At 38.0% G+C, this 16,220-nt stretch overlaps 1 protein-coding gene across 3 annotated transcripts in view; it reads left to right on the top strand.

Moving 5' to 3' along the window:
* Window positions 1–16,220, top strand: part of LOC131052678 (DEAD-box ATP-dependent RNA helicase 21) — a 218,892-nt gene that overhangs the window by 72,478 nt on the left and 130,194 nt on the right. For all 3 annotated transcript variants that reach the window (XR_009107493.2, XM_057987254.2, XM_057987253.2), the window contains exon 12: window positions 10,019–10,105. Coding sequence is in view for 2 of the 3 variants with exons in the window: in XM_057987254.2 (XP_057843237.2) it covers window positions 10,019–10,105 (87 nt within the window). In the remaining variant the exon portion in view is untranslated. The remainder of the gene's footprint in view (window positions 1–10,018; window positions 10,106–16,220) is intronic.

Genomic DNA, 16,220 nt, shown 5'->3' with positions numbered 1-16,220 from the left:
AAACGGAGGTGATGCAGGAAGTTTGCTGTGCAGATGGTGCGGTCCAGGAAAGCACGAGGACATAGATTGTCCAAAGCAAAAAGGGGTGAACATGCTCGATGTGGAGGGATTAGGAGAGGACGTACTGGCAATCACAAGGTTGGAAAATAAGAAAGCCATGTACCTGGACCCTCGCACAGAAAAAGAAAGGCTCTAGGAGGCAAGGGCGGATATTGAGCAGGGGATGGTTGGAGAGCGGAGGGCCTCGCACCTGGTTGCCGATACACCAGTCCGGTTGGAACTAGAGAAAACTATCATCAAGCAGACGTTACAAACCACAATACCCGTTCGGGTGTCTGGCCTTCTACAGACCATGCCACAGTTAAGGATGGCTCTGACAAATGTAACCAGGGACACTACCCTCGGTTAGGAACACCAAACGAGGGCAAAATCTGGTACGGATGCCATGAACCCTATGCTACTCGCGGTGGGCGCCGGACGGAAACCCGCAGTAGTAGAGATGGATATAATGGGACAAAAGCTTACAAACGCCATTGTTGATGGTGGGTCCGGAGTCAACGTACTGCCGAAGGAAACTTGGCGAAGCCTCGGCAAGCGGACACTCTGGCCACCAACCTTCCACCTGGTGGGTGTGGATCAACACGGTATCAAACCCCTTGGTACCCTCATGGCACAAAAGGTGGTAATTGGGACGCAACAATTCCTTTTGGATTTTGTAGTCATTCCACTGGAAAGGAAAGCATACAACGCTCTTCTAGGAAGGGGGTGGTTGATCATGGCCAAAGCTAATCACAAGTGGAAAAGTTATACGCTCTCAATTGAGAGTGACGGTCATAAATATGTAATTGATCTAAGGAACCAGTCCGTTAGCGAAGAGCTTGCGTCATCGGACTCCGACTCATAAGATTCAAATAGATGGGAGTGGGGTTCTGAAGGAGACAGAGGAGGGAAAGAACCGACGAGGAAGGAGTGTTGGAACTGGACAGATGTTCCGAGGATGGAACTAGTTCACTGGCGAGACTTTTTCATTGGCAAATGGAGGACTATGAGGTCTTCCACCCAGAGTGTCACATGCTTCAAATATGCGAGGTAGGAGAATCAAGCGGCAGGATGGAAGAACAATCCTTTCCCTCGGAGTATGGAAGATACCAAGAGGGAATGGCACGGATGGACGACACGCCAGCCAACCAGTTTGAATGGGATAAACCCATCAAGTACGAGGAACGGGGTTTGGAGAAGGTTAATCGAGGCAATGAGGCAAAACCACAGGTGATACTGGTAGGAGATGACTGGAACCCCGTGCTAAAGGTAGCAGCCTTCAAGATATTTCTGGAATATAAAGACGTCTTTGCCTGGACCTACAAGGACTTGAAGGGGTTATCGCTGGAGCTATGCGTGCATCGCATAACCCTCATACCAAGAGCCCAACCGGTACGAAGGAGGCCATACAGGATGAACAAAAACTACGTAGCCAAAGTAAATGAGGAGATCAATAAAATGTTAGAAGCAGGGATTATATTCAAAGTGGAAACTAGTGACTAGGTTTCTCCAATAGTCATCTCTCTTAAAAAAGAGGCTAATCAGATAAGGATATGTGTGGATTTCAGGTATCTAAATGCAGTAACCATCAAGGACCCATTTCCGATTCCATTCACTGACAGCATCCTGGAAGAAGTCACCGGGCACAAAATATACACATTTATGGATGGATTCTCTGGGTACAATCAGATAAGTATTGCGGAAGAAGATAAGATGAAGACCACATTCGTGGTGGAGGAAGGAGTGTATGCCTATAATCGCATGCCCTTCAGGCTATGTAATGCGCCCGCGACCTTCGGGCTATGTTTTTATAATTCAATTTCTCTTGTCTGAGTCGTTTGGAAGACGACTACGTTTTTGGGGGGGCTAATGTTAGGGGTAAATAATGTATGTTAGTAAGAATAATAGTTATAAGAGTCTTATGTTGTGTTTATGTTTATGTTGTCGTCGAGAGGTTCCCGTCGGGTAGTTGGGAGTTGGTGACGGTTGGCAACTTGACCAACCGTTGGGTCTATATATTGTTTGGTTGGAACTTCGGCAAGGGGAATTATTTATGGACAATTCTGAACACTGGAATAAAGATATAACTTTTCTGGTCTAATTATTATCATTTGTCATTTATGTTATGATGTACAATTGTTTTGTTTCATGAATACTTGGTACGTGCGGGAAATACTGTGTTATCTGATTATTCACCAACTACATTTAGGACCAAACAAGCAGTCTTGATGTTGCTTGACAAACTTATGTAAAAAACCCTTTGAACTCTTAAACACTATTTATTTGATGAGGGAGATTACAGTTAATCCACAGTTTATCTGCATATGGTTGGCATGGCACCGAGCTGATTAACTGAGTACCAAATTGATTATCTAAGCAATAGTCAATACAAAATCACTCTACAAGAATTGATGAGGATTCCAAATAAATTATGGCCAACATGAAGATGGATTGATCTCCTTTATTTGGCACCCTGGACTGAGTGTCCCCACGGTTTCGGGCACATCTTATCTATCTTCTCCATTTGCTAGGGGACCTTCTAAACAAAGTACAAAGTCATGCATGCTGGATAGAGTTCTAATGTGAATGTGATGGACATACAATTCAAAAAATACCTGCAAAGTTATTAGATGACTATGCCTCAAATTTGAGGCTGTATCTATTTCTGTAAAAATATCCATAGTAAATATAGCTGATTTAATAAGTCAATTCTTCTGTGAAGTGTCCCATTGAATGGAATTGCACAAAGCCACAAATAGGATTGTAATCCCTGCAAACAGAACTATAAAATTTATAGAATTTCTTTACAGATACTCATTCACTACTTAGTGGCTTCAATTTAAGTGAAACTTTGTCTTGTGCAGGTTCTTTTTCCTAATTGAAGAAGATATTCTATAAAATATATGGCTCAAACGTGAGCTTTCAAACAAACCATTTAAAATCATGATAGCTGAAAGAGCAGGCTATCAAAGGACTAATATTTAGCAGTTAGTACAAACTACAAGATATAACAAAGTATCAGCTCCAAGAGAGCACAAAATATGCAAGGTCCAATGCAAGGTTCACAACAATATGGTCCTTTCCTAGGAGTACATTAGTCTTCTCCTTATCAGAGATCCCCTTGTTGACTATAAATGCTGGAGAATTAGCACCACTATCAGCACATCCCTCATGAACACAATGGGTCGTTCATCTCTGCAAAGAAACTGATCCTTACTGCCTCCAGGTCCCTACAGCTCAACCATCTCTTGTTTTCCCAGTAACATTCTCAGCTGTCTCTCCTATTCTAGTTTTCTCTATCATATTAATCCTGTAAGACACTTTGAGCCCTGTAAATCAGAGAAGCAATAATCTGCAAAAAATCATGATTATATTCAATTAATCCTGAATCCTAGAGCCAGCTGATTTATTCCCCAAAAAAATCCCGATTAATAAAAAATCGTTGACCAATCGTCGACTCAATTTTCAATGATTTTTTGCATTTAAATCACATTAAAATCATTTTAAAAAACCCCAAAAATGGCAAAAAAGGTGAAAAAAATCATTGTAAAAACTTGCAAAATCCTAGAAAAACTCGTGAAATTACTGAATTGCTTAGAAATAGGGTTGATCTGAGATGGAATCAAAGTCAATGTGGAATCAGCGTTGAAAAAGTTTGTTATTTTGTCCATTTTTGGGGGGTTCATCATTCCCCACACTTCACTTGTTCAAACCCATGAGTTTAACGATCCAACAAACCTAGAAAGCCCGCAAACTCAATGGCCCAATAGGGGTTTGAACCTTGGTGGCTGCCTCACCAATGGACTGTTTCTATCACAACACTAAACGTCCAAAGACATATATATATATATATATATGATTTATAATTTATAATTGATATAGTTAATTTTTGCTCAAATAAAGACATACAATTCATTATGTGAGCAATATATCCAAAGTGCTCCACGAAATAAATTTGAATGACAACAAACAAGCTTACATAGTTGTAATAAAAGAGCCTCCAGCCAGAATCATTAAAATTTGTCTCTACCTAAAATAGTAGTTGCAAGCTAGGTATTGCCAAAACCAGTGGCTTGCTAATCTTTTACTTCAGCTAAACAAACGCCTTTTGTTGAATTCTACCCTATATAAAAGGCTTACCAATTGCCATCAAGGAATATAAAGCATTGTGACTGTGGAATATGATTTTATAAGCCTCCTTAAATATTGAAATACCCCTAGAAAACTCCTTTCCTCAATCACAATGGAAGACTTGGATCACTTCAAAATGGCTTCCACTTCTACAAAATTGCTAACAATAGCTGGATCTCTGTCTGATAAATTTTGATCTCAGCTACTTCATAGACTTAGCTAATTTTTGATCTCAGACTTAGACAACTATTTGGTGGATTTGGTGACTGCCTTTTTAAAATGTTAAATGAATATTTGCCTATGTAATCAGCAATATGAATATAAACAACAAAAATCTATTTTCTACAATTCATGTTTTAAACTCTATTTTATTTACTCTCTATATCTCTATGCTATGGAAATGCCCTTAAGTTTTAATAAAAAAGTAGTTTGTGTCTATTTTTCTACAATTTTTTACAATTTTTTAAAATCCAATTTTTCTACAATTTGTTACGATTTTTTAAAATCCAATTTTTAACTCATTTTTTCAAATAATCTTATACTTTTGGTTTGCCAATTTTTTCCCCATACAATTTTTGTTGCTATGATATAAAGCATCACAATTGTGGAATATGATTTGATAAGCTTTCTAAAATATTGAATTAACCCTACAAAACTCCTTGCCTCAATCACAATGAAATTCTTGGATCACTTCAAAATGGCTTCCACTTTTACTATTTTTCTGTTAACTTTTGATCTCAGTTACTTCATAGACTTAGCTAATTTTTGATCTCAGACTTAGACAACTATTTGGTGTATTTGCCATTTGGTGAGTGCCCTCTTAAAAAGTCAACTGAATATTTGCCTATGTAATCAGCAATATGAATATAAACAACAAAAAATAATTTTCTACAATTCATGGGTTCAACTCTATTTTAGTTGCTCTTTATATCTCTATGCTATGGAAATGCCCTTAAGTTTTAAAAAAAAATAGTTTTGGTCTCTTTTTCCACAATTTTTTATGTTTTTTTTAAATCTGATTTTTTTCCGACTTTTTGCTGATTGTTTCCCGATATTTTCAAAAAATCTTATACTTTTGGTTTGCCGATTTTTTCCGTACACGATTTTTGCTACTATGCTTGTAAATCATGCTGGCTATGTGTTGATGAGTGATGAATAAGAATAAGATTACAAACAATATCCAATACGAGTAGGCAAAAGGCTTGGATACTCGTACACACATCAGACAATCTATCAACTAAGCAGTAAACTTTATTGTGGCTTTTGCCATTCCTCTTAGAAATCTCATGAAGAATGCTTATGCCCTCCTCATGCTCATCTTTATGTTAAGGTGTAGGAACATCTTCTTGTTGAAAGTTCTTATTCCTTAGGACATTCATTAGTGGCATTCCATTTACGTGGCAAACTGAAAGTGTAAATGGAATTCACTTACTCGGGTTTAAATCTGAAAAATACTGGGAAAAAATGCTTGAATATTTGTAATGTCCCCATTTTTACGCCTTCCTATTTTGCAAGGGTACAGTTTTAAGGGTTTCTTGGAGGTTTCTAGTTTTGCAGGGAGCGTTACTATATTCTTGGTGAGCCCTATTTTCAGTTTCAATGGGTTTTGTTGACAATTGTTATTTATAGTAAGTGTTTGCATGGAACCAATCTTTTTGGGTTTTTTGAGTTTGTTCTCTTTGGTCCCCAGAGAAAATTGCTATTTATAGGAAGTACTTGCATGGCACTAATCTTTCTGGGTTTTGCTGGGTTTGTTCTTTGTTCTCTTTGGTCTTTGAAGGACACTGCTATTCATAGTAAGTACTTGCATGGTGCTAATCCTTGTGGGTTTTTTGAGTTTTCTTGGGTTTTTCTAGTTTTCTTCTCTTTGGTCCCTGGAGAACACATGTTTATAGTAAGTGGTTGGATGGCACTTATCGTTTTGGGTTTGTTCTCTTTGGTCCTCAGAGAACACTTCCATTTATGGTATGAGCTTGCGTCGGCATTAGTTGTCACCTTATAGATTCAGTTGGTTCTGCAACTGGCTTATATTTTGGAATAGTTAGTGATTGCATTAATGATCTTAATGACTTATGGACCTAAAAGAAGACCTGCTATTTATAGTATGAGCTCATGTCAGCATAAGTTATCTTCTGACAACTTCAGTTGGTTTAGAAAGTGTTACTATTTTAGGACAGTGAATGATTACATTGATAATGATATCTTGACAACTCATGGAGTTTTGAGGTATTATTTAAATAACGTTTAAGTATTAAAGTTAAATTGTATATTTAACTTAATGTTATTTAAATTTAATATAGTAACTTTATATTGGTGCCTAGGGAGTTATAAGGTTTAAAATTATTTAGTAAAGTGCTTTTTGGAAGTGGGTGCCAACATAGGGAGACATAAGGAGCTGAGAAAGTTAAATTTAAAAGATTACACAACCCTAATTAGGGTGCTGATTTTGGAGTTTATAAAAAGGTATTTTGGAGCTCATTTGCTTTATGTGGAGATTATTATCTCTAATATTTCTCTTAGAAAATCCTAAGTGGTTTCTTGAGTTGGATTTGGTTCAACTCAGGCTTTGTGAGGACGAAAACCCTTGCAAGGAACATCTTCTACATTGGTGAAAGATCCAATTTGGAGGATTACTTGGTGATTTCATCTCGAAGGTCACAGTTGGGCATACTTGTGAAGTTTATTTCAGTTTGTTTGAGGCTGATTGAAGATGAATAAGAGGAGGGTTTTCTGTTCATTTTTTTTCTTTTTTCTGTCCGTGCATTACTAAGGAGGGACTTGAGCTTTCTAGAGCTGGTCGGCTAGGGATTTGGTGTCTTCTTTAGCAGTTTTGGGGCATCTAGAGTAGAAAATTACATTGTTATTATCTCCTTTATCATTGCTGGAGTTTTTTGGAGTTTGGCATCCATTTTGCGAGTAATAATTTGCGAATTTCATGAATAGCTCAAGCTTTTTCAGTTTTTGCATTATTTAGGTATGTTTGACTTAGATATGTAATGCTATTTAATGATCTAGGTTGCTCTTACTTTTGGGAAAAAGTGTATTTACAGATCAGAAATAAAATATGGAATTTTCAGCTTAATATATTTCCAAGTTGTTAAATTGCTTCAAGTTACTTTATTATTTGCACTTTGTTTATCATCCCAAAACCATTGCAGACACACACAAAACCAAAAAAAACCCAAAAAAGACCAAAGACAAATAGGGCTGCATATTACAGTGGTATTAGATGTAAAAGTATTGTAATTTCCAATTTAATGAACAGGTTATATGCAGGATGGTGTATTTTAATTTTGATATTATGGCTATGACACTAATATTGCCATCTTTCTTTTACTGCAAGTTAGGAGAATGAACATGTATCGATTTCAATGTCATTTCCTTTGGTTTGAATGATGTATAAGTAGAAGGATGGCCATGATCAAGTGGCACCTTGATCGGACATGTCTTTTAGACATGTCCGACCAAGATGTCACTTGGTCGTGTCCCTCACTTATCTTTAACCGATCCATAACTAATCGGTGCTTCAAACATTAATGTATTGGTATAGTGATAACAATGCTTATACCCGATAATGAATCGTTTAATGCTTATGATCATACCCGATGGTGAATTGGTATCATGAATCGGTTAATGCTTATGAACACATCCGATCATGAATCGGTATTTGTTAATTGTTTCAGATAGAACATACCCGATAATGAATCGGTAACAAAGCATATAATATAAAGTAAACAGTAATATTGAAGAAGATATTCTATAAAATACCCATACCCAAGGAGACAACTTCCTCAGGCTTGAGACGAAAGTAATATTGGTGTGAACTTCCTAATCAGAAAATATGAGCCAAAGAGAAATTACAGAAGCAGCGAACATGTTTTTTGCAGCGGACTGTCCCCAAAAGTCCAAACAGAAAAAATAATAATAATCATAATCTAGAGAGAGAGAGAAGAAGACCCCTTGCTGAAATGGAAGCCTCTCAAACAAGAACGCTCCTGACCACAAAGAACCTGCTCATGCAGAAAAACGCGTTCCATCTTGATTGATGGTGGATTGCAACAAATGCTTGAGAGGTGGTGGCGGGGGGTAGTGGAAGTAACGTCTTCTCTCCACCTCCCTAATCAATAAACAATCTTCGGTCTTTCTTGCCGACAGCATAATTCAAAATAATAAATACACAAAACACAATGAGTATATATATATATATATATTATATATATATTCAGGTACAAGTTATATTCATACATACATCTATATTTATATACGTGTATGGGTATGTACTTTACTCAATAATGGTTGACTGTATGTATACATATATGTATATGTATGTATGGTATATTTTCTTATATTTGGATATGCATTTATATATGTATATAAATAACATAAATTAATATGATTATCCAAAAGATAATTATTAACAATTTAATTTGATAATAATTTTAAAAATATTAATTACAAGAACAGGTTGGCAACTCACAAGGATGAGAAATAGGATAAAACCGACTGCCTACTGATTGATAAGGCGAGACAATCTCCTACAAGCCAAGGTGACGAGCAACTTAAACAACTTAACTTACGACTTAGGGCTCGATGGCAAGTTGGTCTCTCCAAAGTCTGCAATCCTCTCATTGATGATACTCTCCTTCCATCTTGAGTGCGAAGCTTATCCTGCATCCACTTGGTCATATGAAAATAGTTAGACCAATCTTATCTTCTCATTAATTACATGAATATATATATACATAAAGAAAAGATGAACATAGCCGACATAATCATTCATGTCTAAGTATTAATTTAGTCTTTTGATTACTCATTCACATAAGAAAGAAATAAAATATCAATGTGTGGCCATGCACACATTTGCATTGTTTAAAATAAAACCATTGTTTGAATGATACATTTATATCTCATGGCCATTTCAAATTTTTGTTGAATTATCATCATTTATTTGCTGCAAAAATCCTGGCTAAGCAGTTGTAAACTGTCTTTAATGAATTATATTATAGTGGTTAGGCTATCTTCTCAATTTGCATTGAGAATATTCTCTACCTCCTGGACTGTGATATACTATTGTTGAATTGTTCTGATCCATCTTGGCTTGTTCTCACTAGAGTCTCCAGAGCATTTTCATTCCCAATAACCGAATATGCAGGGGTTCTCAACATGGGCCTTCTGACATTTTGTGGCATGAGATTAGTGGATCTGGAACTTTTCTGATATCTCTTCCCTCAAAAATTGCTTTGAATACTGATAGCTGCCCTGACACTGTCCTTGGAACTGGTACTAAGGAGAAACTAATACGTTAGGGTAGGGATATTTAGTTGAACTGCTCTTAAAATATAAGTTGATATCTTTTTCAGTACATGATTCAAATCGAAGAAGTAAGCAATTGTAATACTTGCTATTATTGATGACAAACAAAGTAGCACATGCTCTAAAGCACAGAACTGAGCAGGTCCAAGCTGTAATAAATTGACATATGAGATAAAGAAGGCTTATATTTCAAAGAATTTGAGTAAGCATTTTTTATTTACATAAGCATTTATTGAGATATAAGGCTGTTAGTTCTTTGAATATTTGTGCAAAAGATTTCAGCCTTTCCTCTCTCTTAAGAAAATGCATGGTTGATATGAGTAGCGAAGTATCACTAAAACATCATAGTAAAACCCTACTGCTTGAATAGGACAAGGCATAGAGAAGTTGCAGAGGAAGCATCTGACCTTTTCTGAACTTATTTTTTTGCTGTAGGACTTGTATCAATTGTTTTGCTTTTGAATAGTTAAAATATGAAATTGACATTGCATTGTAGAAGCTGGTCTGAAAGTGTTTGTTTTCTCTGCATTAACAGGATCGGGAAAGACTGCTGCATTTGTATTGCCCATGTTGACATATATATCAAGGCTCCCTCCTATGACGGAGGAAATTGAAGCTGAGGGTAAATAGCTTAACTTCATTTAATGAGTTAATAAAGTTGAAGTTGGATTCTTATTTTTAATGGATTTGTGATGGGAAATATTCTGCCTATGGCATTCATAGATTAATCGCTATCAAATTTTACCTTTGTATAATTTTCAGATATTTTGAACTATAGCTTTCTTCTCATTGGAAGTGTTATTGGTCTGTGCTTGACATTTTGGGTTATCTTATCTAGTGGGGGGGTTCTATGGGTACTATAATGGAAAAGATGAGATTGAAGGGATAATAGAGGGAATGAAAAATAATCAGACTACTTTGCCCATCCCTAATCAATCTTACAAGGCTGCAGACCATAAAATATGAGTTTTATGACACAATTTTGCATCAAAGAATGTTGTTTCTAAACCTATAATGATTTCTATCTGATATTCAAAAGTATGTTACCCTCTCTCTTAATAGCTAAATTGTGAGAGCACGACATTAGCAATGTGTAACAACAAAAATAGAAATCTTTGAATCGAGAATCTCACAACTCGCCTACACTACAGCAATCCATGAGAAAACTGACAAATCTTTGCTTGTAGAACCAAGGTTTTTAAAGAAAGCGACAGAATGGAAAAGAAATTGAATGACAACCTCACTCATAATTAGAAGTCTGATGATGTATCAAAATTTAAATATAAAAATACTGAAAGCAATTTTCTACTATCTAATCAAACTATATGTTGTACCATATGAAATTCATATTGTGTCGAGTTGTAAACCTTAAGTCACTTATTTCTTGTTCATGAGTCAATTTCTAAATGTAAAACTTCTTGTTTGTTGTTTGAAAGTTGTTTTGTCACTTCATCCCATTCATTAGGTTATTAAATACAAGGCAATGAACAATCTGGCTCTTCTATTAACAATATTGTGACAATCATTTAAAAATTGGGCGAGAGTAATCAACGATGCTTTGTAGGAAGTTATATGATGCCTCTTGGGAAGATTGGATCACTCCGGAGAAGGTAATTTGTACATTTTACTATCACATATGGTATAATAGTGTTATCAATCATCCTTGAGTTTTCAGCTCTATAATTGATATTGATAGTGAAAGATAAGCAATTCAAGTATCTTATTGTGAAAAGAATAATGTACCTTATAAAGTTTGAAGAAGACAAAATTAAGGTTGTAGATAAGATCATAGAAAATCAAGAACGAGTCAAGAAGTTTTTTGGTAGAAAGCCTTGATAGAAAAAGTTTAGTGAATGTGTGTTGTTCTCCTTTGGGACCAGTGACATGAGTCTGAAGGAATGCATGGTAAATTCAGTTCTTTGTTAGGATAAGGTGCCATCATCCTTGCAAATTCTATGTCATTGCAGTAATGTCCCAATTATATGTTGTAGATGCATTCATAAGAAAGGGGTTAAGGGGTAAATTGTAATTTAATTATTCTTTATTTCTTACTCCCTCATGTGGATCCCTAAGAATGGGTTAATACAAGAAAAATTAATAAAGTAAAAGGTGACCATTGAACTTCCCAAGTTTGGCCCCTAGAAAAGAGTGTTAAAGGAGGGAAATTAGAATTATATTTCACTTCCCGAGGAGGGAAAACCAATGGACAAGGGATGGAGAATTGAAGAGGCAAATTTGGGTGCCCATTTTGGGCTCACAAGGCTTCTCTACAACTCTATATATTGTGGTTCTTGGATGGTGTATGTAAGAGGTGTTTTAGAAGTACACAAAAGATACTAGAATTGGGAGTAGAAGGAAGATTGTTGTATATGTCTCATGTACTTGAAGATTAATTCAATCCTGGCCTTTTTTCTGTGGAGTTTTTTTCCTTTAAGGGTTTCTCCACATATTTCCAATGTTATGGGAGGATTTTATGAGGTTTACTGATTTTATTATATGGCTATTTTTTGTCATTACCTCTATTAATGGTATCCACAATCTAGCTCTTTTAGATGAGTGGTTTTCGTGATCATAAGTCTTTAATTTCAGATATTTAATCTGATTTCCAATTTTTTTTTTGTGGTGATCACCTTTATTCCTAACATTTGGTATCAGAGCTTGGCTTGTTGTGGTGCCCGTGGGTGTAAAGGGAAGGTTTTTTGGTGATTTTTTTTTGCAGATTTGTCGGTGGAAGCCATGGCTGCATCGACTTCATGGTTGGATCTGGAGAAATTCACTGGTACCATCTATGAGTTATGAAAAGTAAAAATGGAGGACTGTTAGAGGAGAGGGATAAATGGATGGCTGTTACAAATGAGAAGAAGACCACTACATTCAATCAATATGAATCGGCAAATATGGACAAGAAGGGTCGGGTACAATCTTTGGGCAGCAATGGATTTCAAATTTTTGAAGACAACCGAAGGTTGCTTTGGTTTGAAGAAATGCTTGTTGAGGATCCACGATTCTCTTCTATTAAACTTACGGTCGCCTTACTAATTTAGTTGCTCCTTTATTATTTACAGATGACGATTGTACAGATGCAACCCATGTGTGTAGAGCAAAATGGAGACTCATTGAGGCAGCCTATAGACACATTTGGTGGACTCCATGTTGTGTGCATGCTATGAACAATGCACTCAAGGACATGGGAAGATTGACTGGATTAGAGGAGTGGTTATCGATGCGAGAGATGTGCAGATGTTTCTCTGCAACCACCACACTTCACATGCACTCTTCAGGACCTTCACGAAGAAGGAGTCTTGAAACCAGTTGAGACCAGATATACATCCTATTTCATTCTCTTGGAGAGAATGATTGAGTTGCAAGAGGCATTGCAACTCATGGTTATGACTAATGAGTGGAATAGGTGGGCTAAGGCCAAGACAGAGTAGGGCAGAAGGGTGAAGGAGATAGTGAAGAGTGATGTGTTTTGGACTGACGTGAAATAATTTGTCTCCAGTATTCCAGGTGATTAGATATGGGGATGGGGATGCACCTAACCTTGGAGAGTTGTATGAGTGCATTGACTCTATGCTTGACTAGATGAGGGCTGCTGTGCGAGTGAAGGACCCCTCTCTAGCATTCTACAATGAGAAAATCCGGCCTATCATTCAACGTAGATGGGACAAGTTGAACACTCCTTTGCATATGGCTGCCTTTGCCTTGAATCCTAAGTCGTACAAGGCTAGACCGGGTAGAGTGACATCGACTCAGGATGATGAGGTGAAGGCAGGTTTCTTTAGGTGCATAGAGAAGATGTTTGATTCCAGAGATGCCGACACAATTCGCACTGAGTGGGGAAGATTTGCCACTCTTAGAGGCTATTTAGATGCGGCAAAGATGGATATAGACACTATGCCACAGGAGGACCCACTTTTGTGGTGGAATTGTCATGGCCCAAAATCTTTGACCACCACTCTAGCCATTCTTCTGCTATCCTAGGTTTCTAGTTCTTCAACTATTGAGAGGAACTGGTCTACATATAGCTTCATCCACTTTCTTAAGAGGAACAAACTTACCTCTAAGAGAGCAGAGAAGCTTGTGGCTGTACACAGTGCTTTGTGTCTCATGGACCGCAAGACACTTGTGTACAAGGAGAGTCCAGCGACATGATGGGATGTAGAGCCAAAGGAGCCTTCACAGATTGATGAGGATGATCCTAAAACAGTGCGAGACACGCAATGGATTTCAAAGAATTGATTAATAACCGCAAGAATAGCAAGTTTCTAATAAGAAATTGCTAAGAAGATCGTAGAAGATCTTACTAAAATAGAATATACACTATTGAGCATTAATACTAAAATTAACATTATTTTAATATTCTAATACCCTCCCTTAATGCTCAATCTATTAACTGAACCTATAGACCCCTTGAATTTTACAAATTTATCAGGACCAAGGGGCTTGGTGAAGATGTCTGCTGGCTGCTCTGAGGTAGGAACATACAGCAACTGGATAGATCCGTCTTCAACCAGCTGTCGAATATAGTGACAATGAGTTTCCACATGCTTGGTTCTTTCATGGAAGACTGGATTCTTGGCGAGTTTGAGCACTCCTTGATTATCACAAAACAAGGGAGTTGGACCTGCCTGGGAGACATGCATATCCACAAGCATTCGTCGAAGCCAAACCGCCTCACAAGATGCCTTAACTGCTCCCCGATACTCTGCTTCTGTCAACGAGAGAGCCACTGCCTGCTGCTTCTTACTAGTCCATGTGATAGCACCAGATCCCAAACTAAACACATACCTTGCTGTAGATTTACGGTCATCAACCGAACCTGCCCAATCAGAATCTGTGTAACCACTGAGTGTAGGATTAGAATTCCGAGTGTACAGAAGTCCATAATCAGGAGTGCCACTCACATAACGCAGTACACGCTTTGCTGCTATCCAATGATCAGCCTTGGGAGCTGTCATGAAGCGTGAAATGGAGCTCACTGCAAAACTGATGTCAGGTCTAGTGGCAGTAAGATAGATGAGACTGCCCACTAGTTGCCTAAATAGAGATTCATCTACAACTGGTGAAGATGACTGAGCTGAAAGTTTGAGCCCGGGTTCCATAGGAGTAGAGGTAGGTTTGCAATCCTGCATTCTGAACCTGTCCACAAGACTTCTGGCATACTTGGACTGAGAGAGAAAGATACTGTTCTCAGTCTGCCAAACTTCAACTCCTAAGCAGTAATGTAGAAGTCCCAAATCTGTCATATCAAAGGTGCGGTACAAATCCTATTTGATCCCAGTGATCAAATGTGCTAAACTGCCAGTAATGATTAAGTCATCCACATAAACAACCACAAACAGAACATCATAACTAGTATGTTTGATATACAGGTTTGCATCAGATGGACTCCGCTGAAAACCATGATCTGTTAGGTACTTATCAATTTTCATGTACCAAGCCCGAGGAGCTTGTTTCAGACCATAGAGTGCTTTGACTAGTCTACAGACCTTCTGTTCTTGACCAGCAACCTTGAATCTTGGGGGTTGCGTCATGTAGACTTCTTCCTGTAAGTCACCATTCAAAAAGGCACTCTTGACGTCCATCTGATGGACTTTCCAACTGAACTGGGCTGCCAAGGCAAGAATGAGCCGTATGGTACTCATTTTGGCTGTAGGAGCAAAAGTCTCCTCGTAGTCAATGCCTTCTTTTTGTGAGAACCCATGAGCAACAAGACGAGCCTTATACTTGTCTAGGGTTCCATCAACTTTGTATTTTACTTTGTACACCCATTTGCAGCTAATGGGCTTCTTCCCTAAAGGAAGATCAGAAAGGGCCCAAGTGTGATTCTTCTGAAGACTCTGGAACTCAGCTTCCATAGCCTGTTCCCACTCAGGTATACCTTTAGCCTCTGAATACGTCTGAGGCTCAAAAACACTGTGTATGTTAGCCGTGAGAGCAAAATTGACTGTATGTTGCTGTTTGCTCTTATTACAGGAGGTTCTACCCTCAATGAGCTCAGTATCCCTGAGATCACCAATGGTCTTGGCCCACCATTTAGGCCGGAGAGTAGAAGTGCTAACATTTGGAGGAGCTGGAAGAGGGTCAGGATCAGGAACAGGAGCAACAGGAGGAGGATTATTCTCCAGAGGGAACTCAGGTAGTGCATCATCGAAAATAGATTCTGCATCATCCCTCCCATCAGGCGAACCTAATGGAAGAAGAACACTATGAGGCTGATCCTCAGAACACTGCTCAGAAGAAGGGGACTGAAAGAATCCTCTGTCTTCATCAAATACAACATCACGACTGAAGATAAGACGTTCAATGTCTATATCTATCAGTCTGTAGGCCTTATGGTGATCACTGTATCCTGTCATCATGAGTTTTTGACTTTTGGAATCCAACTTGGAGCGCTTAGCATTTGGAATCCAAACATAGGCAACAGAGCCAAAAACCTTCAGGTGGCTGATCTTAGGCTTCCAACCAGACCAAACCTCTTCTGGAGTCTTCCCCTTAATAGCCTGAGTAGGGGAACGGTTAAGGAGGTAGACAGCAGTAAACATTGCTTCAGCGCAATACTTATTCGAAACACTCCTGTGTTGTAACATAGAGCGAGCCATCTCAACAACCGTACGATTGCGACGCTCGACAACACTGTTTTGTTGAGGAGTGTAGGGTGTAGTCAATTGGCGTTTGATGCCATGGGTATCACAGAAGTTGGAGAATGCAGAAGAACAAAATTCCCCCCCGTT

This window comes from Cryptomeria japonica, chromosome 5 (genome assembly GCF_030272615.1).
Source record: "Cryptomeria japonica chromosome 5, Sugi_1.0, whole genome shotgun sequence".
Lineage (NCBI taxonomy): Eukaryota > Viridiplantae > Streptophyta > Pinopsida > Cupressales > Cupressaceae > Cryptomeria > Cryptomeria japonica.
This window is presented reverse-complemented; position numbering and strand designations above follow the sequence as displayed.